Source organism: Abramis brama, assembly GCF_963993115.1.
Source record: "Abramis brama genome assembly, chromosome: 19".
Taxonomy (NCBI): Eukaryota; Metazoa; Chordata; class Actinopteri; order Cypriniformes; family Leuciscidae; genus Abramis; species Abramis brama.
The window spans coordinates 24,817,963-24,844,759 of record NC_139981.1 but is presented as its reverse complement, the minus strand read 5'-3'; the positions used below and the strand labels follow the sequence as shown (position 1 = coordinate 24,844,759).

Sequence of the window (26,797 nt, the reverse complement as noted above, 5' to 3'; positions counted from 1 at the left end):
CACCCTTATTCCTAGCCAAGGGGTTTACAGTGCATATCATATGCACGCAAAAATAATTTTGGGCGTATAAATGGCACGAGAAATCAAATTCGTGCTATAGATACACACTTTCATGAGATCGTGTTGGTATCTAACCATCCAAGAGCACATTCGGCGTTAAGAGCTAGAAAGACCATCAAAACTGGCAACTCCGCAGTGAGTCACTGGCAGTGGCATGCACAGCTTTTGTTTCAATCGGACTGAATTCATTCCAATTGATGAATCTGAATGTAGTTTACACATGAATGCTAAACATGTGATCGGGTTGATGTGCGTGTTTATATGTCACAAGCTTCAAATTGGAATAAATTTTTTGACATGCACACACTGCACAAATATACAAAGTTTCCCGCTGTTTGCGCTTACAACCATTCTCCTACACAGGTTCTTTATTTGTTTTAAACAGTAGACATAATAATTTGGACACAATGAATGAGCATATGAACCTGCTGTGCTGCTTCTATTTATCACGCAGTAAAAATGCTGTCACCATCTGTGGATGAGAATCCAAAACAAAGACTGGTGGGACGTTGTCCTGATTCACTTCATAGATGCTGAGTGAAAGGAGAATTTCAGAATGACGGAACACTCATTTATATGACACTTTATTCAAAAGGAAGAAAAGCTCGTTCAGCGCGTCATACGTCGTCCTTTCAGTTTCGGTTTTCAATCCAATCAAGAGTTTACATGTTCTCTCGATCGGATTAGAAAAGTAATAAACCACCCCTTTCAATCCGATCAAAATTATTTGCAATGGAGCTGACACTATGTGTTTTTTAATGGGTTATGTTATAGCCCTACTTGTTTTTAAGACATATCTGTATTGACTGCATGATCATACCACCGTATTATTTACTGCCATCCAAGCCACAAATTAAAGTTTGGGGAGCCGCAGGAGGCTCTTGAGCCGCACAGTGAGTAACACTGACTTAGACATACCAATTTTAAAGCCATCCAGACAAGAAGTGATGCTATCTGTTAGGTGTGAGAAGTGATCTGTGTTCATAGAGGAGAGAGAGTAAGACAGGCACTCAGACAGCCATCCAACCGTTTTCTCCTCCAGCCAATCTGGGCCACTACGTAGTGCACTGGTGGAAAAGAAAAAGAATATGCCATTGTGTTAAATAAACTAAGTCATTCAAAAGAGTTGTTGATTTCAAGTCACATGAATGACAGTGAAATGTGGGTACTTTTAACCTTGCTACAGCTCTCTTAAGTGGGTTCTTAGCCGGCAGTGTGGTATACAGGAACGCTAGTGTGCTCAGGCAGGCATGCAGTAAAGGACCTGTAGAGGATTCATCCTCTCTCAACTGCTCCAACATGAAGCCTGCCTGCAGTCAACATGCAAACCAATGAATTAAAAGTGTTAAGCGATTACATTCAGTATACTTATATGATGAATGTGATGCAGACCGACCTTAGAGATGAGCTGGATCTGCTCAACCGGGTCAGGTGAAGATAAACTGTCCTTCAGCACCTGAGCAAGCTCTATTGATCTACTGTCCCCCTCCACAGATAAGGAATCTGGGAGAAAACATGAGATATAAAGAAATATTACAGGAAACTATAAGCATTTGCAACCACTAAAAAGGTTGATATCTGTCACTCACCTGTCAGGCTCTTCAGCTTGACATCATCCAAAACTACAGCCTCCACTTTAGGTGTTTTTTTCTTCACAACCATGACTAGTTCTGGGACATAAAAACAAATGCAGAATAGCATCATACATTTATCATTTAATTACTTAAAAAGCTAATACAACAACTGAAGAAGATCAACTTTAAACTACAGCGCTTAGTGTAAACTAATGCTAGTCACTTTACTGTTTCCTGCAGACAATTATTAAACCGACGTTCTCCCACACCGTAACACCCTATTTTACTGCACATTCAGAACACTTTAAGGCATGAACCATATATTGTCATACCTTTGGAATAAAACAGGTACCGGTGAAAAAGTTCAATACTGCGTGTAGAAATCAGTAATTCCACAGGAACATAACATACACGTGTGACGCGTCAATTCGGTCAATTCCGGAGTCGCTATGAAAGACCGCCCAATCAAACATATGATTGGTCCAGACTCAACACTACAAATGTGTGATTGGTCCTCAGGAAAGTCAATCATTCATGACATCACCGTTCTCCAAAAAAACGTCCTAACCACACCTACAATGGTTTGATTGTGCGTGCTCGTAAAAAACACGCCCCTGAGCCCGCCCGCTTCCACAGGACGATGCTGGAGTGAAAACTTTGAGCTAGAAAACGCTCGCTCTTTATATCATAATTAGGTCATTAGTGCAATAACAACTGGGACAACACGGAATAATATTTTTATTATGGTGTGAAACCAGTGCCATCTACAACACTGTAACACTGAGTGTCGGGTAAGGATATAATCTTTAACTATTAACAAAAAGTAAGTTTGTTTTTGTTTCTTGTTAAAGGGAATAGGAGGGAATAATTGATTACATATAAAGTGTATGTTGTTTGAAATACACTGTTTGTTGATTTTATATGATTTAAATGTAGTTCATATTGATTAATTCTGTTCTGTTCTTTTCTGTTAATTTTCATGAACACAACTCTAATTGTATTGCATCGTTATTCTTTCAGCTGCAGTTATCGTTATGTACACATACCTTTTTATATCACGATTTTAGTTTAAAATTTGTATGAAAATATACATTATACTACTGGTTTCTATACCATATTCGTCATAAAAAAAATAAAAAAAATCTATATATATATATATATGTTTATATATATATATATATATATATATATATATATATATATATATATATATATATATGTGTATATATATATATATATATATATATATATATGTGTATATATATATATATATATATATATATGTGTATATATATATATATATATATATATATATATATGTGTATATATATATATATATATATATATATATGTGTATATATATATATATATATATATATATATATATATATATATATATATATATTGCCTTAATTCATTCATTTCCAATGGCCCACTAATCTTTGAAAGTACAAATGAAGAGTTCAGATGCAAAAGCCTCTAAGTGCCATCTGAAATTTTCTTCTAGAATGATAATTTTTATCAAGCTTGTATATTTAAGTTCAGCAGTTTCACTTAAATGGCAATGAAAATAACCTATTAATTGTCATTTAAGTGAAATTACTGAAATTAAATATACAAGCTTGATAAAAATGATAATTCTAGAAGAAAATTTCAGATGGCACTTAGAGGCTTTTGCATCTGAACTCTTCAAATATTCCACAAAGTGCCTGAAATTAGGTCAGCTGTCCAATCAAAAGATTTAACCTGTAATTACAGTTATGTGGAATCATTGTATACTTGCTCTGTATTAACTGTAGACAACTGTAGAGAAACTGTAGAGAACCTTTAATGGAGCCAAAGGACCACTGTCCATCTACTCCTGAGATGCAAATTCCTACCAAAATTCCCAGATCCTTGTATACATTTCTAGATCTACATTTAATGACTTGTTATCCACTTTGGCACACTTTCCCTAAATGTGTCTCTCAAGGAGGTTGTTCCACAGTAACATGTTGTTTTTATTCACATTGGTTGAGATTCAAACCCTCAGTCTTATTTACCACAGCTTAACTGAGCGCAACACATGTTTGCACTCCCTTTGTGCTCATGCCAATGCTGTAATGACAGCTTATTATAACTAGAGAAGTTGTAGTGTAATGTGTTCACTCACACTTTTCTGTTGTGCTTTACAACACCTGATTTACATCAGTTAACACATGTTTTTCATAATTAAACTTTTACGATGGAAAAGTGTGATGGTGCATCAGTGCTGGCTGGTTTGGTTTGTTTTTATAGTGGTGGTCAGTTTGCCCAGGGCTCTGCCTGGCCCTTGAACACTTCTGACGTTTTCACACAACCAATACAGACTGTCTTTGCTGTTTATTTCCAACTATTATTGAATTGAAAGTTTGTCTCTATTCCAGTTAATATTGGAATTGGGTCATATTCTGGTTGTGCATGCACCATATAAATGTTTTGACTGGGTATTAATAAGATTAATAAGATTATTAATACAATTCCAGTTTTTTAAATCCATAAAAGACAGCTGGCATACCTGTATTAATCAGAATGTTGTGGCAAATAAACACCCTCTTCAGTATATTCACTGTTTATTTACATTTTCATTGTGAATGCCCAAACAAACTTTTGAGTTCTATGACACATAAGAAGTTGTGAAAAGTCAATCACGTTTTGAAGCGAGGTGGAGACAGATTATTTTGTCTAAATGTTAATAAAACAAATTTTGCAATTCATGATGATGATTTTAATGTGCTTTCCATTTCCATTTTCCATTTGCATTTCAGCATTTATTCACAGGTGAATCAACATGGTGGGTCAAAGTTAAAACTGCAAATTAATGAAATTTTCCTTATCAATCATGGGTGAATGAATCTCAACTTTAATTTACAAGTAGTTTGATAGCCTATTTACAACCATCAAATATTGTTCCAATGTTGTTTTTTAATATTGAAACAACAACATAGCCTACAATTTTTAAACTTTTTTTTTTTTTTTTTACGTTGAAGGTCAGTCACATGCCGTCTGGTTTTGTTGGGTCATTAAGTTATCTAAAGTCCATGTCATTAGACACATTTTGGTACTTAATTTTTTTTTTACAGAAGTCCCTCATCACATTTTTCATGTAGATAATGCATGTAGATGTAGATAATTATGTGGAAACATGCCTAATTTTTACTGTTCTTTCTTGCATTTAAACATTTTGAAGCAAATTGATCACAGGTAAATCAACATAATGGATCAAGGTTAAATCACTGCTTATATTAGTTTCGATTATGCATATGGAATCACTGTTGATATCGCAACATTGTTTCAACATCTTTTCAACATGAGCGAATAAACATTGTTGATCTGGTATTTTGTTAACCTTTTTACATTAAGCATTATTTTTACATTGAGCAAGCGTTATTTAAGTGTTTTTTTTATGTTATTTTAACCACATTTCAATGTTGAAATGTTGCTGGTTGTTCAAAATGATGGTTCCTCTGTGCTCCTTAGAGAAAATATATACATATTTGTTTAGCTATACATCACCCAGCCCTGCACCTGATTTATATTTGGACCTATGTTCATTAGCTTAAGTTCTTGAGTGGTTTTCTACTGCATGTTCTGTTTGTCCGTCTGCTTCAGTCTCATGCTGTGTATATAATATTGCAGGGCCTGAGGGGTGACGGCATGGCGGAGGGTGATGAATGTGCAGGCAGGGAGTGGAAAGACAAGTACATGGCCCTCGAGGCCCTGCTCTTCAAGTTCCGTGGGCAGATGAGAGTCATCCGAGAGCTCACGGCAGAAAAGGTCAGTCAAATGCACTATGTCTCGGTCCCTGAGTCCTTTCACTTGGACTGCTGTTTTACACTGGTGCTCTCGGATCTTTAAAAATCATTATATCAGACTGCATGCTGAGCAAGTAAAACCTACTTTACCCCTAGCCATCTTTATAAAATAATAACAGACGACGCATAAGATTTGTCTGCAACTGTCACCGCCCCACTAATTCCTGTCTGTATTAATATAGGAGAGATACTCAATAGTGTGAATTCTAGGAAAAGCAAAAAAAAAGCCACCTATTAAACTATTTGCTCATTTCCATGTTTGGTTTTTATTTCCATGAATGTGTGTGTGTATGTGTGTGTGTGTATGTGTGTGTGTGTGTGTGTGTGTGTGTGTGTGTGTGTGTGTGTGTGTGTGTGTTTGTGCCATGGCATATTTCTTTGGCCTATCTCGAGGGAGAGCAGATTAGAGGTTAATATAAACAGACGCCTGACCACAGGGCTCCAGACTGCTGCATTCTGGGATAGCAGAATCGTCTTTGAATTACAGACTCGAGATGTATTTGGGTGCTTTAAATGTCTTGCCTTTGGGGAGAGGTCAAGTTTAGGCTTTTTCTTTTACAAAATATATATTTATATTGTATGTTTTACATTACATTTCAGCATTGAAGGTCAGTCACATGAAATCTGGTTTTGTTTGGCCCTTAAGTTTCCTAAAGTCGATCATGTCATTAGACACATTTTGGTTACTTCATTTCCATGGACCAGTTCAAACTGTCTGTTTCAGTGAATTGATTCATAGTCAGCTCTTCAGTCTTGCTTATAAAGTCCAATAAAGTTTTAACTGCACCATCTTTCAATAATGGCCTCTTGAAACCAGCATCACAAAACAATCTGAGTTAAAGGGGTGGTATAATGCCCTTTTCACAAGATGTAAAATAAGTCTTTGATGCCCCCAGAGTGTGTATGTGAAGTATAAGCTCAAAATGCACCACATATATTTTTATATAGCGTGTTAAAGTTGTCACTTTTTTGAGGGTGAGCAAAAACGCACCGTTTTTGTGTCTGTTCCTTTAAATGAAAATGAGCTGCTGCTCCCGGCACAGAGGGTGGAGCTTCAACAGCTTGTGTCCTTTTACCTCGCACACACATGCACTGAAAATTTCAAAGACTTTTAGCCTTTTATGTTCAAAATGAAGTCAAAAAGATGGGTAGACTCAAGAAGAAGTGACAACATGTAGACAACATTTCTGAATGGTTAGTTGATGTATTTATGTAGCTAATATGTAGTAATCTTCTAGTCATTGATTAGCATATTCTGTCTTGATCATCTATAAATCGTGTTCTGGAGGCGGGTTTATGTAAATTCTAGGGTTGGTGATGTCACTAACCCGGGAGGAATGTCTGTAGTCCCTACCAGCCGTTTGTTGTAGGGCTAGTCCTTAAAAAGCTATTTATTTAAAAGAAAATACCTCCCTTTGCTTTGAACTATGAGCGTTGTAACTTTGCAGATGTTGTTTATGCTCAAACAGCAACATTACACACTAACTAAAGTTAAAAAAGTGAAATCATATTCAACCACCCCTTTAAACCAAATAAGTGTTATGGACACAAAGTGACTTTTACAGGAACAGAGTTGGTTCACCAATTAAAAAAATAAATAATTATATATCGACTGTGATTTATATTTTCCATCTCAATAACTTGTGTAATGAAAAAAAATATAATGATTCCATCATTTAAGAATCTCATTGTAATGGTTTCTCATTCCTTCATCTATAGACGTGTTGTTGTTATCAGCTGGGTATCGTCTGGGCCCGCTTAAGTTTGCCATCTATTATTCCTCCCTTGCATAGCATGTGGATGCATTCGCTTACTGCTGTAATTAAAAGCTGCCATTAGATGTTTACATAGGGCCTCTTTCCTAAAATGTCCTCTCACTGCAGATCCTGGATCAGCTGTGCTGTAATATACACAGATAGCTGGTAAGATCAGTTTGAGGAAATGTCAGAGATTAATCCTAGAACTAGACAAAGGAAGAGGATGAAGGGGAAGGAATAGGTCATATGATAAAGAAAGTAGGGAAGTAGGAAAGTGTGGGATAATCAACTAGTCGTCCAAAAACCGATCAAATAAGAAGGTGACTAGTTTATTATGCTGGATGGAAATGCTAAAATGCGCATACATTCTAAAAAAAAATGTTTCTGCTCAATTGGGGCGGATCCATTTTTGATCCAATAAGAACACATGGACATACGATAGAAAGACATTTACCGAATAAATCCCTCGATGTGCAACACAAGCTCACATGACTTTGTCTCAACAGTGGATGTGATTTGGTAATTAGACTAATCAGCGGACCAATTGTGTATAATGACCTCTCAGAAGTTTCTCACATGATTGCGTTCCCAAACACTAGGCATCTGAACGCAAGAGAACGTGACAGTGTTTATTGTGTTTCTTCTATGTGATCTGAGATGCAAGTCATTTATGATGATTAAAAAAGAACCACTCACTTCCCAAATTGCATCAACTTCCATTTTTATTACAGATATTTAGCGCCAGTTTTCCAGGTAGTGGCGATTTTGTTCTCTTGAACACATTTCATGGAAACGAATATTCCAATTTTCAAGTGTGCAAGTTCAATTTGCAACTTTGAATGGAAACATAACTATTAAAACCTACTACAAGAAGTTGTGTCTTTAAATGAAAGGCCTATTCATACCAAGGAGGATATCTATAAAGAGAACTATAATGGTGACTATATTATTGCTGACACAAACGGACTATATAGTTTTAGCTATTTGTTCAGTAAGCAGACTCTGCCGGTTCGGCCGGTGCTCGGGTGAGGTGGGTAGGGTTAGGTAGGGTGAAGCAGAGTGTATATAGCGGGTATATCTCTGGAACCAATCCGAGTTGGGGCTCCATACTCTGGGCACATGGGGGGTCCCCTCGGGGTCCCCCCACGCCCAGAGTATGGAGCCCCAACTCTGCATGGTTCCAGAGATACACCCGCTTGAAGTTTCAACTTTGACCGGGTGTAACTCCAAAAATAAGCCGAGTTGGGGCTCCAACTCGGCTTACTTTCGGAGATACGCCCGGTCAAAGCTGGACAGGAAGTGACCGTATCTCGGCAACCGAGCCGAGTTGGGGCTCCATACACCAGGGCTGGGGGGGCCCTAGGGTACTCCCCCCCACGCCCAGAGTATGGAGCCCCAACTCGGCTCGTTTTCCGAGTTACGCCCGGTCCAAGCTGGACCGGAAGTGGCCGTATCTCGGGACCGGAAGGTCCCCGGAGCTCGGGACGGCAGGAGGAGTAGGGTGCCCTCGGGGCCCCCCAGCACCCGCCGTCTCGAGCCGCTGGGACCTTCCGTTCCCGAGATAGGCCCGGTTACGCGCGAGGGACTTTTGGACAAAACGGCCCGTATCTCGGGAAGGGGAGGTCCCAGCGTCTCGCCCTTTCGGGTGTCGGTGGGGTCCCTGGGGTAGCTCTCGGACCCCGCCTCCCCGAGCCCCTGGGACCTTTCCTTCCGACGCGCGCGCCATCCTGTCGGGCCCCGTTTCTCCGGGACCCGGGGGCCCCGGAGCTTGGGGGTGGTCTACTTGGAATGGGCCCGCCGAGACCCTACTCTGACCCGAGTTTGGCGTCGATAGGACCCACCTTCCCCGAGTTACGGCCGTTCAAAGTTCGGGCCCCTTCTCTGCTCCCAAGTCCAAAACCTGCAGTGGGTCGGGACCTCCAGGGCCCCAGGGGCTCTGGTGGCACGCCGAGGAAGGTTCACCGTTCTGGGGGCACGGTCAGATGGCCCCCGCCGTGATCGGCGGGACTAACCGGGACTCTCTTAAACTTTTTAGATATCCACGACTTTCCCGAACTCTGACCTTTCCCGTGATCGCTATGGCAACATAGAATTAGCCGGTAACAAACTTCCGGTTTACGTTAGCCTGAAGATACCGCTATCAGAGAGCCTCAACAAGCCCAAACAACTTGCTTGGATAATGAGGAGTAAAGCTTAGATCGGGCCCAAAAAATCAAGCCCGACCCTACCTGAGCCCGTTGTGTCCGAGCCCGGCCCGACACATTAACTGTAATTATGAGCCCGAGCCCAATCATTTTTAATACGTGGGCCGTTATAACCAGGGGCGGCGCCAGATAATTTTTTAACGTGTGCTGAGGGGGTGCTATATATATTATATATAAATACTTTTAATAAATGAGCAAAAATTGGCCACTTAATATTTAATATTCAATTATTTTAATGATCACAATTAAAGTATTAATTTTATTAAATTGAACAAGCACAACATTCGGCATTCAATCAAATATTATTAAATATTTATTATTATTAATAATGTTATTTCAACACAATATCTCGTTATTTCGACATCATGTGTGCCGAGTGTGCGTGCAATAAGCAAGATGTGCATTTGTAAATCCGGTGACACGCGTGCATTGATTTTTATTAATAAACTAGTGTTTTCTGTCAGTGTCTGCTGCAAAGATAAAGTTGACGATCGCCATCTCCGTAGTGAACGCGCATAATAGCCTAGAGAGAAATGCACATCTTGGATTACATAATCAGAGAGTAGCCTATTTCTTTTCATTTTGAATTGTTTCGTTTAAAGACATTTAAAGCTTTCTTTAGATAGGCTATATTTCTCATGTCTGAGTTTCGGTTAATTTATGACTTTAAAGAAAGGCTTACAAAACAAAACTTAATGAAGAAAATTAAGTTTAATCATGTCTGACCCATTAACAAAATCATGTCTGACCCCACTCTATGTCTCCCGATGCATCCTATCATGGTGTTCACTTTTCATAATCAACATAGATGGAAAAAATGACATTATAATATCTGAACAAATATGAAACTAAATGCTCTTATTTAATGGCTACAACAAATATAGTAGGCCTACATACTCTCTATCTGTACAAATTGCTGCACATTCAAGTTAATTCTCGAATTAATTTTCAAATTATTGAAAACAATAAACATACCACTTAAAAATATATATACAGTTGTACTGCAGTTTTTTCTAAGTAGCGTTACAAGAAACACTCTTTCTGCGTAGAGGGTCCGTTTATGTTGGAAACAGCTCCCATTCATAAAATCCTTCAGTTTTCGCGTGTTGTTTGTGCACCTGACAACGGTACACGTTGAGCCACAAGGAGCCATTGCTTATCTGTCAGCATTACTACTTGTCAGTAATCAGTTTCACCCGTTTGTACCGCAACGCGAGTATCCCCTGTGTGCTAGCTTCTTTAAGCTTTAGGCTAAACCGGAACTGAGATACCGGCAACAGGAAGTATCGAGTGTCATGGCGACGCCATTAAGACTCGCAGGAAAGTTGTGGATAGTTCTTGGTGCGAACAGGCCATAACTTCTTTTTAAAGCACAGCACTTTTGTGAAAAGTGACTGACAGTTTTATGCAAATGTATACAACAATTAAACAAAGTTAAAGGGATATTTCACTGCTGGAACTAGTTGACTCGAAACTGAAAAGACACTGTTTTATCGTGAGATCCCACCCCCTATGGGCGGGTTGCAAAACATGCGGAACTAGCTCCTACTACTGGCTGTAGTCTCTAGCCTCTGGCCAAAAAAGCCTCCGATGACGCAAAATGACGATTTTTGCGACATCAGAGGTTTTTTTCCAGACACACAATACAGAAATCTCTCATCTCAGGGGGACATGAGAGAGGGAAGCACGGTCATTCGAAAATGCTACCGGGTTTCTACTGATACAAAGCTTAATGCTAATCTGGGAAGTATCCCTTTAATATTGAGTAACTTACGTTTTAGACACAATATTGCCAGTTACTTTGTCTATTTTTGCTCCACCTACTAAAATATTTCTAATGAATCAACTACAGAACAGTTGCACATCCCTGAGCAACACACAGTAGAGTTTTTTATTCCTAAATGAATCAGTGGTTTTGAACAATCGGTTAAGTGAATGATTCATTGTATATATATTCAATATATAGGTGTGTCCCATTCAACCATAAGTGCTCTGCGAAGTGGACTTCACATAGTATTCTGTGTTTCTAGCGAGATTCCAATTCAAAGGGACTATCCTTCTTAGTTATCCCTAGTGTAAGAAAAAATGATGTGGACGTCGAAGATCTCAAAAATGAAGTTTATTACAGCTTAGCAGTGGCAAGGTACACAAAGCACCTTGGGTTCACCGGCGTCAGAATGAACCCAGAACATCCAAATCTTAAACCTTTTATCCTGTTCTTAATGTAAATTAAGTTGATCTTGTTGCAACAGCTGTGGTCTGTATGTTAATGAAGTTGAGACACCCCATTGTCTGAGAAAGTTCTCTGTGTCCTACACCCAGTCCCATTCTACAATTGACTACCATTTGCTCAGGATGTGATCAACCCAAATGGTCAAGAAACAATAGAACTTGACTGCCTTAATCTCTATGATAATTAAGCCATTTTGGGGATGAGCTTATTCTAAAATATATTTAGGAGTGGAATCTGGGTCGAGGCAGACTACAATTTCTTACACTAGTTAGTGGGTTGTCTCAAATTATTATGAATTTGTTGAATTTCTTTTATAGTTTTGCACATGCCTTGTAGGATAATGAAGAGGTATAAGAGTGAAAGGGAAAGAAAGGGAGTAAAATGGGAGGAGAGAGACATGCGAACAGAGTGGCAAAACAAACTATCCTTTAATCACTGAGACTCCCATGGGAGGAAATGCCTGGTTTCGTGCTATACAGGAAGTTAGCATCCTAAATACATACACAAACAAACTTGTATATGCTGATGCAAGTGTGGTTTGTTGGGAGAAATGTAGGTCATTTTCTCCCCTGCTTTGCATCCTGTTTTGTAAAGTTTGAAATGAATCAACCAAACATGGACAGCAACTGCTCATCATGCAAAGAAACTCAAAACAGTAACAAACATTCGCAGTGAGCCATCCTCAAAGAATGTCACGAAGGATCACATGAAGAAAACTTCAGTGGCTAAACCATATCCTGCTTCTGAACTCATGCAAAGCTTTCTTTTAAACCGTTATGGTAAAAATAAGGGCAGCTTTCAAGTGCAGTTAAATATGCATACTGTACTCACACAGAAAGCACACTGTGCAAAGTCTGAATCTGTTGTAGGTTAACGCTCCACTTCTCCTCGTGCCCAACAACACCCTCAGATTGATTCCACGTTTAGTTGGGCAGCAGTGGCCAGAGAGTACAGACATTGTTGTTATTGACATGTTTCTGACTTGTTCCCTAGTGCTCTGAGTTCAGGCCAAATTCCAAGCTCAGAGCCCTCTCCTCGGACAGCACGCCAAATATGCATATTTTATACTATATCTGATTATATGTAAGTGTGAACTTGTGAATGATATGTATAATTGGTAACACTTTATAATAAAGTCCCATTCATAGTTAAAGCATTAGCTAACATGAACTAACAATGATCATGAATACTGTATATTTCTTCTTCTTTTTTTTTTTTTTTTTCGTTTAATGCTCCATTCCAAACAACTCAGGATTCTGATTTTTCCCACGTCCTAATAATTATACCTTAAAATGTTGCTTTTCATTAGCAGGTTTCAATTTACTCGTTTTTTTTTTTTTTTTTTTTCACCATATAATTGAATCAAAAATGCTCTCTTGTGTCATTGCGACATCATGTGTTCAACAAGTGAAGGTGATGTGTGATTGACTGGAACACCAAATTGAATATTCCCAATTCCAAACTCTTCTTGAACGCGGCATTAAAATCTGTGTTTATTGTCCAGTTTTAAATGGAGACTACAAACACAAAGGTTTATCAGATTTTCCATTGCAGTGTTCTCTCCATATTTATGATTCTTTGCAAGAACTCTCTGCCTATAACCTTTCGCTGGAAATTTAAAATAACTCACTCCCGCTAAACATTTACTCTTTGAATTATATTCTTTTCAACTACATAGACAGACAAGTTGTATTGAAAAGCCCATTTTGCCACCAGTGAAGTACTCCTTTAATAGAATTATTATAAAATGTATAATTAAAATCATTTTTCTCTGTGAGAAGAAAATATATTATTCATCATTATTTATTTCAATGCTGATTTCAGCAATGGACTCTTCTTGAATAGAAATGTTAGCTTCTAGCACATTCCAAAGTGTATCCAGTATACAGTGTGCTGCTGTTCCCCTTGAGTGTGTAGGACACAGATGAGTGGAGTGTGGAGCAGAGGCCGGGTGACGCTCGGGAATTTGGAGCTGTTGTGCTGTGAGGGGTGTCATACAGACAGGCTTTGTGAGCTGGCCTGTAGAGGGAGGCTGGATGAGGGGTGCAGGGCGGGCCGGCCACAGAAGGCCGTGGATGGAATTCATGGAATGGAAGACTGACTGTAGCCAGGACCATATGGGGTGGAGAAGCTAGGTGGGATCGTAGTAGATTCAAGAAAACTATTTATCGAAATGTGGAGTTTACAGGTGCAAACTGATGAAAGCATCCATGGAGGTTTTTAGTTTGTTTTGGTATAATGCATTCCCATTATCAGTCGCCCATCATGTCAATACTCATTAGTATTATTATTGTTTTATTCAACAATCAAATCATATTTTCTGTCAGAAAATAATCAGAACTAATAATACCCTTTTGTACGGTGCCCTGCACAGGACATGAGGAAGAAAAATATACTGTGGCAAAGAATTCCTTATTTCGTGTTTTATTCGAGTTTTATTCATTTGTTCCTTCGTTTTAGTTAAAATCATGGCCACATTCTTATTAATTTGTTTAATCATTTTAGTTAAATCATGGCTACATTTTATTCGTTTTTCCCCCTTGTTTTATTAGTTAAATCATAGCCACAAGCGAAATAATTGTACATTATTGTAGTATGTTGGCCACAATTTAATTGAAACTAAGGAACAAGTTGTTATGTTTTGTGCAATTCTTAATTTGTAGCAACAATATCTTTTTTGTTCTTTTCTCATGTCATATGCAATGCTCCGTACTTTTGTGATGCTTATTTTCACTGAAATGGTCAAACATGGCAAGATGATCTGAATCAGTTTGGGATTTCAGACTGCTCACTTTAGTACTGGATTGTTTGGAGTGCCTTAGAATACCAAATAGGACCGGCACTGCAGATCAATCACAGGCAAAACATAGTGGAATAGGCAATTTTACTTCGTACAAAGGTTTTGAAATCTTTTACAAAACATTGTTTTCAGGTGGACTCCAGCTAGACTAGATTACACTAGTGTTCAAAAGTTCAGGGTCAGTAAGATTTTTTTTTAAATGTTTTTGAAAGAAGTATCTTATGCTGAACAAGGCTTCATTTATTTGATGAAAAATACTGTAAGAACAGTAATATTGTGAAATATTATTATAATACAAAAGAGCAGTTTTCTATTTGTCTATATTTTAAAATGTAATTTATTCCTGTGATGCAAAGCTCAATTTTCTCTGACAATTTTCAGCATCATTACTCCAGTCTTCATTTTCACGTTCTTTCAGAAATCATTCTAATATGGTGCTCAAGAAACATTTTATTTTATTTTATCAATGTTGAAAACTATTTTTTCATGATTTTTTATTTTTATTTTTTTATTAGTTCAAAAAAAACAATATTTGAAAAATAAATCATTTGTAACATTGTAAATATATGTCACTTTTGATTCATTCAATGCGGTGGTTCTCAACTTCGTTCTTGGGGACTCAAACTGCTCTGCACATTTTGTATGTCTCCCTTATCTGACACAGGGGTGCATTTCCCGTACAATGACGTAATTTACTGCTTAACCACCATAGAACAATGCATCGTTGTAGAAACTAACTATCTTGTCACAACTGTTTCCAGAAACTGGTCATACCTCTGTTGTTTGAACCACGTTAGTTCAACAATATAGGACTGTTGTTAATGACGTCGCATGCAGGTGGTAGAGTAATAACTTAACTTTATTAAAGGAATAGTTCACTTCAAAATCATTTACTCACCCTCAAGTTGTTTCAAACCGGTATGAATTTCTTTCTTCTGCTGAACACAAATAAGATATTTTGAAGAATGTCTGTAACCAGACAATTTATGGACTCCATTGACTTCCATAGTAGAAAAAAAATACTATGGGCACGGTCAAGTACATCAACTGTTTGGTTACCGACATTCTTCAAAATATCTTCTTTTGTGTTCAGCAGAAGAAAGAAATTCATACAGGTTTGAAACAACTTGAGGGTGAGTAAATGATGACAGAATTGTCATTTTGAAGTGATCTATTCCTTTAAGTTAATGTACATAAACAACAGAAAGTCGTAAATGTTTTAATCACGTTAACATGCAGTATTTGGCGTACACTTTACTCCTGTAAACATGTGGTTCATTCAGTCAGCAGCTTTATCCACGTAACGTAATTTTTCTGACATTCTGCTGTAATGAACTGACAACTACTTAATGAACTTGCCTTTTACTTCATTATGTCATTTTGCTTTATTTGATATTTCATTTTTCGCTGGTTCCCTCATATGTCATACTCCAGGGTTCCCTTATACATTTATGCACATGCGCATTCCTCAAAAACGGTGCTGACTTTTGACATGCTAAATATAAATTAAAATGTATATATATTTCAATAGCATGAAAGATATAGAATTCACTGAATTATTGTGCCCAGGAGCATGATCTATTTAGGTCCACATGTCATTTTAAAAGAAACTATGCTTCTCACCACAGCATCCAACGGATTTAAAGATGAGCTTTAGAAAAAAGCACATGTTAATATGTACCATTAACCTGTGGCTCAACTGGCCAGAATCTGACTGGTTTGTGCAGCTGTTCTCAGAACAGTCTGTAATTACTCTGCTATTTTTTATTTTCTATATCTGCTTCATTGGGCAGTGGTGGACCAGCTTGACCACAGATGAGGATGGGTGTATACACTATGTGTGTATGTGTGGTTGTTGTGGTATGAACATATCTGTAGTTAGTTACGCATGTGTGTATGAATAGTCTGTGGGGATAGTGGCTTTGTGTGAGGATGATATAGATAATGAGTGTGTGTAGAGTGTGTGATGTATTTCTGACCATCAGTGTGTTTTGGGGACACACCCTTTGGTTTAGTCTAGGAATTGGCTCACTAAACACTGAATAGCAATAGACTTTAATGATGGAAAACTAACCAGAGTCTTCGTAAATCTTTTTAACTTCCATCAGTAAATAAGAGATTTATGTCATTCATTAAGCTCTGACTAATGCACCCTTAACAAATCCAACAAAATGTGCTTTAACTTAAGTCAAAGAGAACTAGAGCAGAAAAGGTTTACATGAACAAGATTGTTCCATCAGAGTCATCATAATGACAGTTTTGTCAGTAGTCCGCTGTGCATTTTTATCATTATTAAACATCTTAAATGACGGAGGCTTGTAAACAAGAGAGGCTGTTAGAAAGATCAGAACATCATTTAGTCACATACACACAACTATGTAGAACACTTTTGTGTGGTGTTCATTGGAAAATATGAGTGCAGCAGCAGTAACTAGCCTATTAGTAGTGTGTTAGGTCATATGCGTCTGTTTTCCTTTGGGAACTCTGTGAAAAGAAACAGGTTGCTGATGGAGCTCATGCCAAAGTAGAAACAAGCAAATTGTTCCAGCGAATAACACCCACACATGAATCTCATGAATTTAACTCCAAAATCAAAAAGATATAATTAAGAAAATACCCCAAAAAATGCTTAAAAGGAGGCTAATTTATTAACCTTTTTTGTGACAGTTAGGCACCCTCTAAATTCTAATTACCGTAATCCAATAAAAATGACATTCTCAATACTAATATTTAATTATAAAGTATACTCCAAAAAAATTGTGTAAGCAATTTTTCATATATATAATTTTTTATCTAAAAATAAATATTTTTTAAGCAGAATTCTCAGTTACTTTTGAACCCTGTTGGCCTCTCAACTTAATGTATGCCATAAAATGAATAAGAGATAATTGAGATTGTGCTTCTAGATTTCTAGGTCACTAATCAAATAACTACATTATTGACAAAAAATGTTTTTCATTTACATTATTTACACTGATAATTTAATTTGTGTTTAAAAATTGTTTACTCAATTAAATAAAAATGTAAGAATAATATGCACAATATAATTATATGCACAATATAAGCATTTTCACACAGGGTCCACATTAGATTTCCAAGAGCCATTCAGCAAACTCCAATCTGATGAGCACAACTAAAACCCTGAATGTGTGAAGTGCTTGTAAAAGACAGGCAAGAGAAAGATGGAATTTATATCAGAGCTCAACTAGAAAGTATGAGGATTGAGAATAAAGTGGTCAAAATTCCCCGAAACTTATGTTAATAAATGATAACGGTAAAGTCACCAAAATGACCAGCTACTGAATCATTACCACTGGTTTACCACAGAACTCAAAATCTATCTCATTTCAATACAACACAGCTTCAGGACTTGCTTGGACAGTAGTTTTTGCATTCCCTAACTTTCTACAGGAATTTTTTATGGTCTTCTCATCCAAGAAAAGATAAATAAAAGACTTGATGGAATGTTATGGTAATATAGCATGGCATTCCTGCTTTGGTAAAAATTATTTGAAAATGGACATGCTGCATTCCTGACAATACTACGCTATTAGAGTAATATGTGTAAAAAGATGAAATCCTAGCTTAGAGGATATTTGTTTACAAAATCAGCTAGCTTTTTTCCTTAATGCATGGAATATGTTATGCATAGAGCATAATAGTATGTGTAATACTAGTTTATTCTGACCTTTGTCAAATTTGATGATTTTATCCAGCTGATGGATGATAAAAACATTGACGGCCAATCAGAATCAATCCTGCTTTAAAGAGTTTAAGCATTTAAAGCGGCAGACAAACACGCTTAGAATAAACTGAATGATACCATCTGCTGGTGTGTACACTAATATAGTTATGTTATAGTTATCTTTATAGTTTAATGTTCTTGGTGTGAACGGGCCTTAACACTTAATGAAACTTTTTTATTGCAGAATAAGGCAGAAAATATATTTTATCATTTCTACTGATATAAAGGCGATGTCAATTAGCACTGCATTATTCTACTTTATTGTTATGTAAATAACCCGAGATGGCTTGAAAAACACATATAACCCATATATTGTCGCAGTCGTGTATTTATTGTGTTCACGTTTCATCAGTCAACGTTTCTGCTTTTTATTCAGCTACAGTGATAGCTGGATGCCTTTTTCCACATGACGGATTTCCAGGAATGTCATAAGTGTAATGACTTCTATGCGTCTCACTTGCAAGTGGTGCCTGGGTTGAGCTTGACCTAGTCCAGCTCCACCTCTGTGGATCTAATGTGTGGAGGGATAGAGTTATGGGTTCTTCTATCTTCACCCATTACACTTAAATTACATCCTCTCCTCACTTGCATACTTTTTGCATGAGGGCACCCTCCGGCTTCTAGTGTGAAGGAAACAGACTTTAGCGCTTTAGGGCTAACAGACTTTTAATTTAAATTGGATTTTTTTTTTTTTCATATTGGTCCATGAAAACCTTTACATGAACACACTAGGCCGAAAAAAGTGCAGGGGACAAATTTATGTTTTATTAAGAGCTTATTCTATGCCCATGGCATAGAGGAAAAATGAAAGCAGACTTTCATATGAATGCATACATGCACAAACACAGCTCCTTTGCTCATTCATTCATAGTTCTTGCTCTCTCAGATGCAGCAGTTGGAGAAGAAAGTGTTGGAAGCAGAGCGTCGGGCATATGAAGGCAACCAGCAGGTAAATACTAGTAACACTCTTGTGGACATTTCATCAAATATTAGGGATGTACTGTTCGTATTTGATTCAGCTGAATTATGATTCTGTTCTTAAAGGGACATTCAAACACTAAAACACATTTTTAAACACACAGGTTATTAACTGTAAAAATCACACATCTTTGAAAACAATGATAGCACTTATTATGTTTATTATAAAAGAAAGTTTTCTTTATAAAATGCGTCCAACCCAGTACTAATATACCTGTGTGTGTATGTATGTATGTATATATGTAAACTGAGCATCAGAATGGGGAAGAAAGGTGATTCTTGAATTCTTGAAAATCTCCATTTTCAAAGGTGATCTCAAAACCTTGTTGAATCTATGCCACGAAGAATTTTATATGTGTATATATATATATATATATATATATATATATATACAGTGAGGAAAATAAGTATTTGAACACCCTGCTATTTTGCAAGTTCTCCCACTTAGAAATCATGGAGGGGTCTGAAATTGTCATCGTAGGTCCACTGTGAGAGACATAATCTAAAAAAAAAATCCAGAAATCACAATGTATGATTTTTTAACTATTTATTTGTATGATACAGCTGCAAATAAGTATTTGAACACCTGAGAAAATCAATGTTAATATTTGGTAGGGTAGCCTTTGTTTGCAATTACAGAGGTCAAACGTTTCCTGTAGTTTTTCACCAGGTTTGCACACACTGCAGGAGGGATTTTGGCCCACTCCTCCACACAGATCTTCTCTAGATCAGTCAGGTTTCTGGGCTGTCGCTGAGAAACACGGAGTTTGAGCTCCCTCCAAAGATTCTCTATTGGGTTTAGGTCTGGAGACTGGCTAGGCCACGCCAGAACCTTGATATGCTTCTTACAGAGCCACTCCTTGGTTATCCTGGCTGTGTGCTTCGGGTCATTGTCATGTTGGAAGACCCAGCCTCGACCCATCTTCAATGCTCTAACTGAGGGAAGGAGGTTGTTCCCCAAAATCTCACAATACATGGCCCCGGTCATCCTCTCCTTAATACAGTGCAGTCACCCTGTCCCATGTGCAGAAAAACACCCCCAAAGCATGATGCTACCACCCCCATGCTTCACAGTAGGGATGGTGTTCTTGGGATGGTACTCATCATTCTTCTTCCTCCAAACACGTTTAGTGGAATTATGACCAAAAAGTAATATTTTGGTCTCATCTGACCACATGACTTTCTCCCATGACTCCTCTGGATCATCCAAATGGTCATTGGCAAACTTAAGACGGGCCTTGACATGTGCTGGTTTAAGCAGGGGAACCTTCCGTGCCATGCATGATTTCAAACCATGACGTCTTAGTGTATTACCAACAGTAACCTTGGAAACGGTGGTCCCAGCTCTTTTCAGGTCATTGACCAGCTCCTCCCGTGTAGTTCTGGACTGATTTCTCACCTTTCTTAGGATCATTGAGACCCCACGAGGTGAGATCTTGTATGGAGCCCCAGTCCGAGGGAGATTGACAGTCATGTTTAGCTTCTTCCATTTTCTAATGATTGCTCCAACAGTGGACCTTTTTTCACCAAGCTGCTTGGCAATTTCCCCGTAGCCCTTTCCAGCCTTGTGGAGGTGTACAATTTTGTCTCTAGTGTCTTTGGACAGCTCTTTGGTCTTGGCCATGTTAGTAGTTGGATTCTTACTGATTGTATGGGGTGGACAGGTGTCTTTATGCAGCTAACGACCTCAAACAGGTGCATCTAATTTAGGATAATAAATGGAGTGGAGGTGGACATTTTAAAGGCAGACTAACAGGTCTTTGAGGGTCAGAATTCTAGCTGATAGACAGGTGTTCAAATACTTATTTGCAGCTGTATCATACAAATAAATAGTTAAAAAATCATATATTGTGATTTCTGGATTTTTTTTATTTTAGATTATGTCTCTCACAGTGGACATGCACCTACGATGACAATTTCAGACCCTTCCATGATTTCCAAGTGGGAGAACTTAGCAGAATAGCAGGGTGTTCAAATACTTATTTTCCTCACTGTATATATAAAATTCTTCGTGGCATAGATTCAACAAGGTTTTGAGATTTTGGTCCATATTTACATGATTTTTTGGCTGCAGGCAACGTTTTTCCAACGTTTTTTTTTTTTTTTTTGACGTTATGAGTTCAGAGATGCTCTTCTGCAGACCTCAGTTGTAATGAGTGGTTGTGTGAGTTACTGTTGCCTTTCTATCAGCTCGAACAGGTCTGGGCATTCTCCTCTGTCCTCTGGCATCAACAAGGCATTTTCACCCACAGAACTGACACTCATTGAACATTTTCTCTTTTTCGGACCATTCTCTGTAAACCCTAGAGATGGTTGTGAGTGAAAATCCCAGTAGATCAGCAGTTTCTGAAATACTCAAGACAGCCCTGTCCTGCACGATCAACCATGCCGCACTCAAAGTCACTTAAATCACCTTTCTTCCCCATTCTGATGCTCAGTTTGAACCATGTCTACATGGCTAAATGCATTGAGTTGCTGCCATGTGATTGGCTGATTAGATATTTGCGTTAACGAGCAGTTGAACCGGTGTGGCCTGTGAGTGTGTGTATATATATATATAGTTTTGGTATATAATCATATAACATTTATTAGCACTGTGTATATGTGTGTGTGTTTGTTGCAGGTACAGTGGATGGAAGAGCGTTTAAAGACTTCAGATATCCAGTCAAGTGATTCAGAGCTGCAGCTTTTCAGGCGCTGTCAAAATCTTCAAGCGGAACTGAAGGAGAAAGATGAGCTTATTGACACCCTAGAGCAGCAGCTGGAGGAACAGGTCAGTCATACCTGCATCAGGATACAAAAACGCCTATTTAAATCCATTAAAAAGAAAAATGTGATCCATTTACGTTTTACACCTTCAGAAACAGAACCGCATCCAAGATGCCAAGACAGTAGAAGAAAAAGCAGCTAAGATCAAAGAATGGGTCATGCGGAAGTTGAATGAAGTATGTTCATGCTCTTTATATATATTTGTGTTTTAGAAAGAGATAAATATGTGGGGATTGTGTGAATGTTTGTGATCACAGTCATCATTCTTGTAGTTTGAAATGGAGAATGCCTCTCTGAGAGAGATCAACCAACAACAGGAAAATGAGATACAAGACCTAAGAAGACAACTGCAAGGTAATCATGCATGTGATCAAATAGTAGGTTAAATCATGGCTATGTTCACAATAACATTCTACCATAATAATCCTGCTAGTTCTGCAGTATGTACAGTGTTATGAAATGAACATACAAAAAAAAAATGAAAACATTTGTTGACAAGTTTTTTTTATTTATTTTTTAATCAATGATATTGAAGATTAAACTGAGAGAACATTTATCAACATTTTTATCAACTCTGACTAACACAAACAAACTGTAAAAGTATGTACAGTAGCATGCAAACTGTGTAGTATTGAATAGAGCACACTTCATGGAATCCTTTATTTTTTAAAGGTCCCGTTCTTCGTGTGTTTTTGAAGCTTTGATTGTGTTTACAGTGTGCAATATAACGTGTTCATGTTTCGCGTGTAAAAAAAAACAGTATTTTTCACACAATTTACTTATCTGTATACCGCTGTTTTCACTGTCATAAAAACAGGCTGATGACTTCCTTGTTCTATGAAGTCCCTCCTTCAGAAATACATAACGAGTTCTGATCGTGCCAGCGGTTCCTGTGCTGTGATTCGACAGCAGCTTAGCGCACGTTGCCCGGAAAGGTCACGCCTCTTACCATAACGTGGAGATGCATGCGCTCAGTGTTATTGTAAACATGTCTTTAATATTACCTTATCAATCTGAGCCGGAATAACAGCGTCTCGACGACATGGCGACAAACACACTCTACAAACGCAACTCTTCCTCTTCTCCGTGGGAGCGCAACAAGACCACGCCCCCTTTTGTTGTGTATTCCTGTGGGCGGAGGTTAGTCAAAAAACTGTTCTAGTGACGTCATTAAAGAAGGAAGTAGAGGGATGTAGTCCAAATCGGCCGTTCGATGTAGGCGACTTCTGTTAAATAAAATATCTCGCTTGGCATTGAACTTTGAGCTTTATAATTTTACAGATATTATTTATACTCTAACAACAACATTACACACTAACTAAAGTTTGAAACATGGGATCACGAAGAACGGATATATATATTTTAAACCTATGACGTATTTGCTAGTTAAAGCTGCAGTCGGCAAGTCTGGCAGATTGAGTCGACTTAGCCAAAATTTTGAATGTTTACAACTCTCATGCCCCTCCCCCACTACCAGCGAGCACCCTCCCATCAAGTTTGTGCTCGTCAGTGCATGTGCACCATGTTTTCTGTGAACGCGTCCGTCTCTTCAGCATCGATTAACACCATGGACTCGGAGGTAGGCTGCCCTGGCTAATCTACCCATAGATAGCAATAACCGAGGAATTGGAAGCTTGTTAGTAGATTTTCTCTCCGCCATCACGGCGAACATCAGGCATGTGCATGTGATATTGTAACGTGCGGGAGGGGGGAGTAGGATCTGTGGCGTGTGCACGAACTGTGATTGACAGTCAGATCTCACGCCCCCCAGCGCTGATTGGACCCGATGATCCGAGAGCGGTGGATTTTTGCAAAACAAATAACACGCTCCAGGTGGAGTTAGAAGCTCTGGTTTTTTTCTAAAACCACTTTATTTATGTTGTTCTGTCGGATTATAGTGTCGATTTCACTGAATATGATCAAAAAAATGTTGCCGACGGCAGCTTTAATATATATATATATATATATATATATATATATTCAGAAAACATTATTTTTTAATCTTTTTAAGCTGGTTTTGTGTTGTTTTAGTCATGGAGCAGACTTTGGGTTCTGGTGGCCCAGTCCAGCCCAGTGTGGGTGAGGCCCAGCGGCTCAGCAGTCTGACTTTTGGCTGTTTCCAAAACAGAGGGAAGATCCCACAGGTACTGACAGGCCCAGAACCATCCCAGAAGAGCATCGACACCCTGCCGGATTGTGACCACACACACATGGATTGCAGGAGACCCCCTACTGGTCAGAAGACTAATATGATATCTTCAGTTGTTTGACTGAGTAATAGTTCATATTCTGCTGAGTTTGACTGAGATGCAACAGGGCTGGGAAGAAATTAAGAAATTATTACAAAATAAAATTGATCAAAAGTGGCATTAAAGATATTTCACAGCAAGCAATTTTGCGTTTAAAAGAGGTCTAATAGCCGTTCAAACACAGCCCTGACGTACACCTATAGCAAGTGTTTATATTCTGACTATTTTAGACTGGTACGGGTCGTACCACTGTGGAGTAGCCCAGTACCTGCGTGACTCGTCATAGACTTAAACAAAGTAGCTCTGGCTACAATGTTCTTCTGCAAGGCGCATGTAGTTCTGTTTATTAACCGCTAGAGCGCCAGAAGTTACGGGCTGAAGCTTTAAATAAAAGCTGTCCTATTTAACTTTCTGTTCATCAAAAAATCTTGGAAAAAAACAATCACAGTTTCCACAAAAATTTTAAGCAGCAAAACTGCTGTTAATAATTAATCTGATGTTATAGAATGAAGTTAGAATAACTTCTGTAGCATCATGTGATATTGAAGATTCGAGTAATGGATGCCATTTTAAAATAAATTAAATGTTTTTAATGTATTTTTGATTCAATAAATGCAGTATTGGTGAGTATAAGACACTTCATAAAAAAGAACATTTGAACAGTATATAACATTTAATAAAAAAAAATAAAAAAATGGAAAAATCTCATTTTGATCATCCAGTTTTAATTGTCCCTACAAAACATCTAGAAAAGGAATGTTTCTCAAAACGTATTTCCTAATCTGGAAATTCAAAAATGTTTAAATTAAGCAGCATAACACTGTGATTCACAGTAACCGCAGTAACATTGATTGTGATTCATGTTTTTGATTCAGAAGAACCAGCTCAGTCAGAAGAACCAGCTCAGTCATTTGTTCAGGAATCATACTGCACTGGTTGCGATGACTGCATTTTGATTCACTAAAATAACTGCTCAAATGAGTCATGTTTGGTAATGAGTCTGATTCAGTGAAATGGATGGCTTGACAATGGTTTGCAAAATATTTACTATTTGTATTCATGTATTTACCAAGTCTATGTGTTTGGTCCAATCCAGATTCTGGAATAAAACAAAACCGCCCAGAAACAGAGTGTGTTGGCCGTTGCTCTAAGGGGGGATCTGAAGACGAGTGTGAGCGGGACAGTCCCGGAGGTGTCTCCTCTATCCTGTCCAGCGCTGCCTCTGAGGTAGAGAGGAGTCTGTTTGGAGGTTTGCAATTCAGCCGACCCACAAGTGAGACATACCACACCGCCTCTGACGACAGCAGCTCGCTGTTTGATGATGACATGCAGCGTGTGGACTGCACCAGACTTTGTCTCCCTGGCACCAAGAACGCTTCAAAGAAAGATGCTGAAGATGGATCCTCAGATGAGTTAAATAAGCGCTTCCAGTCGCAATGTCTGGATTCTTCGTCCTCCTCCAGTGACACAAACACCTCTAGTCCAGTCCTAACTCCAGCTCTCACACCAAAGCGGCCCACCCCATCTCAGGACACCCAAGACACCCCAGCTTCCCCCAAACAGCCCCGATTGCGCAATCCAAATGCATTTAATGTTAGTTTGGCATTGGCTAAGAAGCATATGAGTCAGCCTCCATTGTACAGTGAAGCCGCCCACGGGCGGACTCGAAATGCTATCAGCATGCTACGTCCCCTGCGGCCTCAAGAAACTGACATGGACCAAGATCCAAAGATGGAGACTGGTGAAAGAGAACATACTGATGTGCCTTCAGCTGAAGTGCCACCTGAGGAACCCGAAACACCCGACACCTCTGCAGCTGTTCCCGGGAGTAAACCCCCGACCCCTCCACTGCACAGGCTGCCCTCTTGGGTGAGTCCTGGAACTAATACTTGAACTAATATGAATTGCTGTTGTTTTAGTTTATGTGCTAAACCTGTGTTTTCATGTTATCTGCAGGAGAGCAGAATATATGCTGTGGCAAAATCAGGAATTCGTCTGTCAGAGACGTCATGTACAGATGAAGCTAATAAAGGTGTGTTTTAGATCGTTTTTTTGTATTTGCGTTTTTTCTTCTTCCATCCAGCTGCCCTTCATTCATCTCTCTTTATTTTATGTCTTCATTATCATTCACGTGCATTTCGACATTTTTCCTATTTCCAGGGTTCAACTTCAAAGTTACATAGTTGGCTAACCTTCTATAGTGGCGAACGTAAACTACAACAAATTTTTGCATTCCCATTTGCTCTAACAGCAAAAGAAAAAATCCATGATAATGCTTGTATAACTTTACAAAAGAGGAAACAAATATTGAGAGATTGATTATGTTGGTCAGAAGAGAGAAAGATGTTTAATTTGCCATCATTCCCTTAGCTATTGTATTAGAAAAATTATACTTTACAATAAAGAATAGCAAAGCTATTTTAAGACAGTTTATTCTTTTTTTTCATTGTGACTGTATTTTTATGGCAATTAAGTACATTTACTCCAAGATTCCTTTTACCAAAATGCAAATAATATTTTTTTAATTAATTAAAAATTAGCATAAATTAAATTCGCTTGACAAATTTGTTACTATGCGAAAAACATTTTTGCATC

The 26,797-nt window shown here is 38.2% G+C and overlaps 2 protein-coding genes across 6 annotated transcripts in view; one reads left to right on the top strand and one right to left on the bottom strand.

Annotated features, from left to right (window-relative positions):
• The window catches only part of thada (THADA armadillo repeat containing), a 112,935-nt gene extending 110,853 nt beyond the window's left edge, over positions 1-2,082 (bottom strand). For 3 of the 4 annotated variants that reach the window (XM_084093712.1, XM_084093713.1, XM_084093714.1), the window contains exons 1-5: positions 1,967-2,082; positions 1,650-1,730; positions 1,457-1,563; positions 1,237-1,370; positions 979-1,127 (exon numbers count right to left, since the gene is read on the bottom strand). In XM_084093712.1, coding sequence (XP_083949838.1) covers positions 979-1,127; positions 1,237-1,370; positions 1,457-1,563; positions 1,650-1,722 — 463 coding nt within the window. In that variant the 5' untranslated portion in view covers positions 1,723-1,730; positions 1,967-2,082. Of the gene's footprint in view, positions 1-978; positions 1,128-1,236; positions 1,371-1,456; positions 1,564-1,649; positions 1,731-1,966 lie in introns of those variants that run through there. The other variant, XM_084093715.1, reaches the window with a different exon arrangement.
• Positions 2,083-2,269: 187 nt separating this feature from the next.
• The window catches only part of plekhh2 (pleckstrin homology domain containing, family H (with MyTH4 domain) member 2), a 47,265-nt gene continuing 22,737 nt past the window's right edge, over positions 2,270-26,797 (top strand). Inside the window, exons 1-9 of one of the 2 annotated variants that reach the window (XM_084092354.1) lie at positions 2,270-2,425; positions 5,292-5,429; positions 19,093-19,155; positions 21,808-21,957; positions 22,046-22,129; positions 22,226-22,307; positions 23,985-24,188; positions 25,299-26,071; positions 26,159-26,234. In XM_084092354.1, coding sequence (XP_083948480.1) covers positions 5,310-5,429; positions 19,093-19,155; positions 21,808-21,957; positions 22,046-22,129; positions 22,226-22,307; positions 23,985-24,188; positions 25,299-26,071; positions 26,159-26,234 — 1,552 coding nt within the window. In that variant the 5' untranslated portion in view covers positions 2,270-2,425; positions 5,292-5,309. Of the gene's footprint in view, positions 2,426-5,291; positions 5,430-19,092; positions 19,156-21,807; positions 21,958-22,045; positions 22,130-22,225; positions 22,308-23,984; positions 24,189-25,298; positions 26,072-26,158; positions 26,235-26,797 lie in introns of those variants that run through there. The other variant, XM_084092355.1, reaches the window with a different exon arrangement.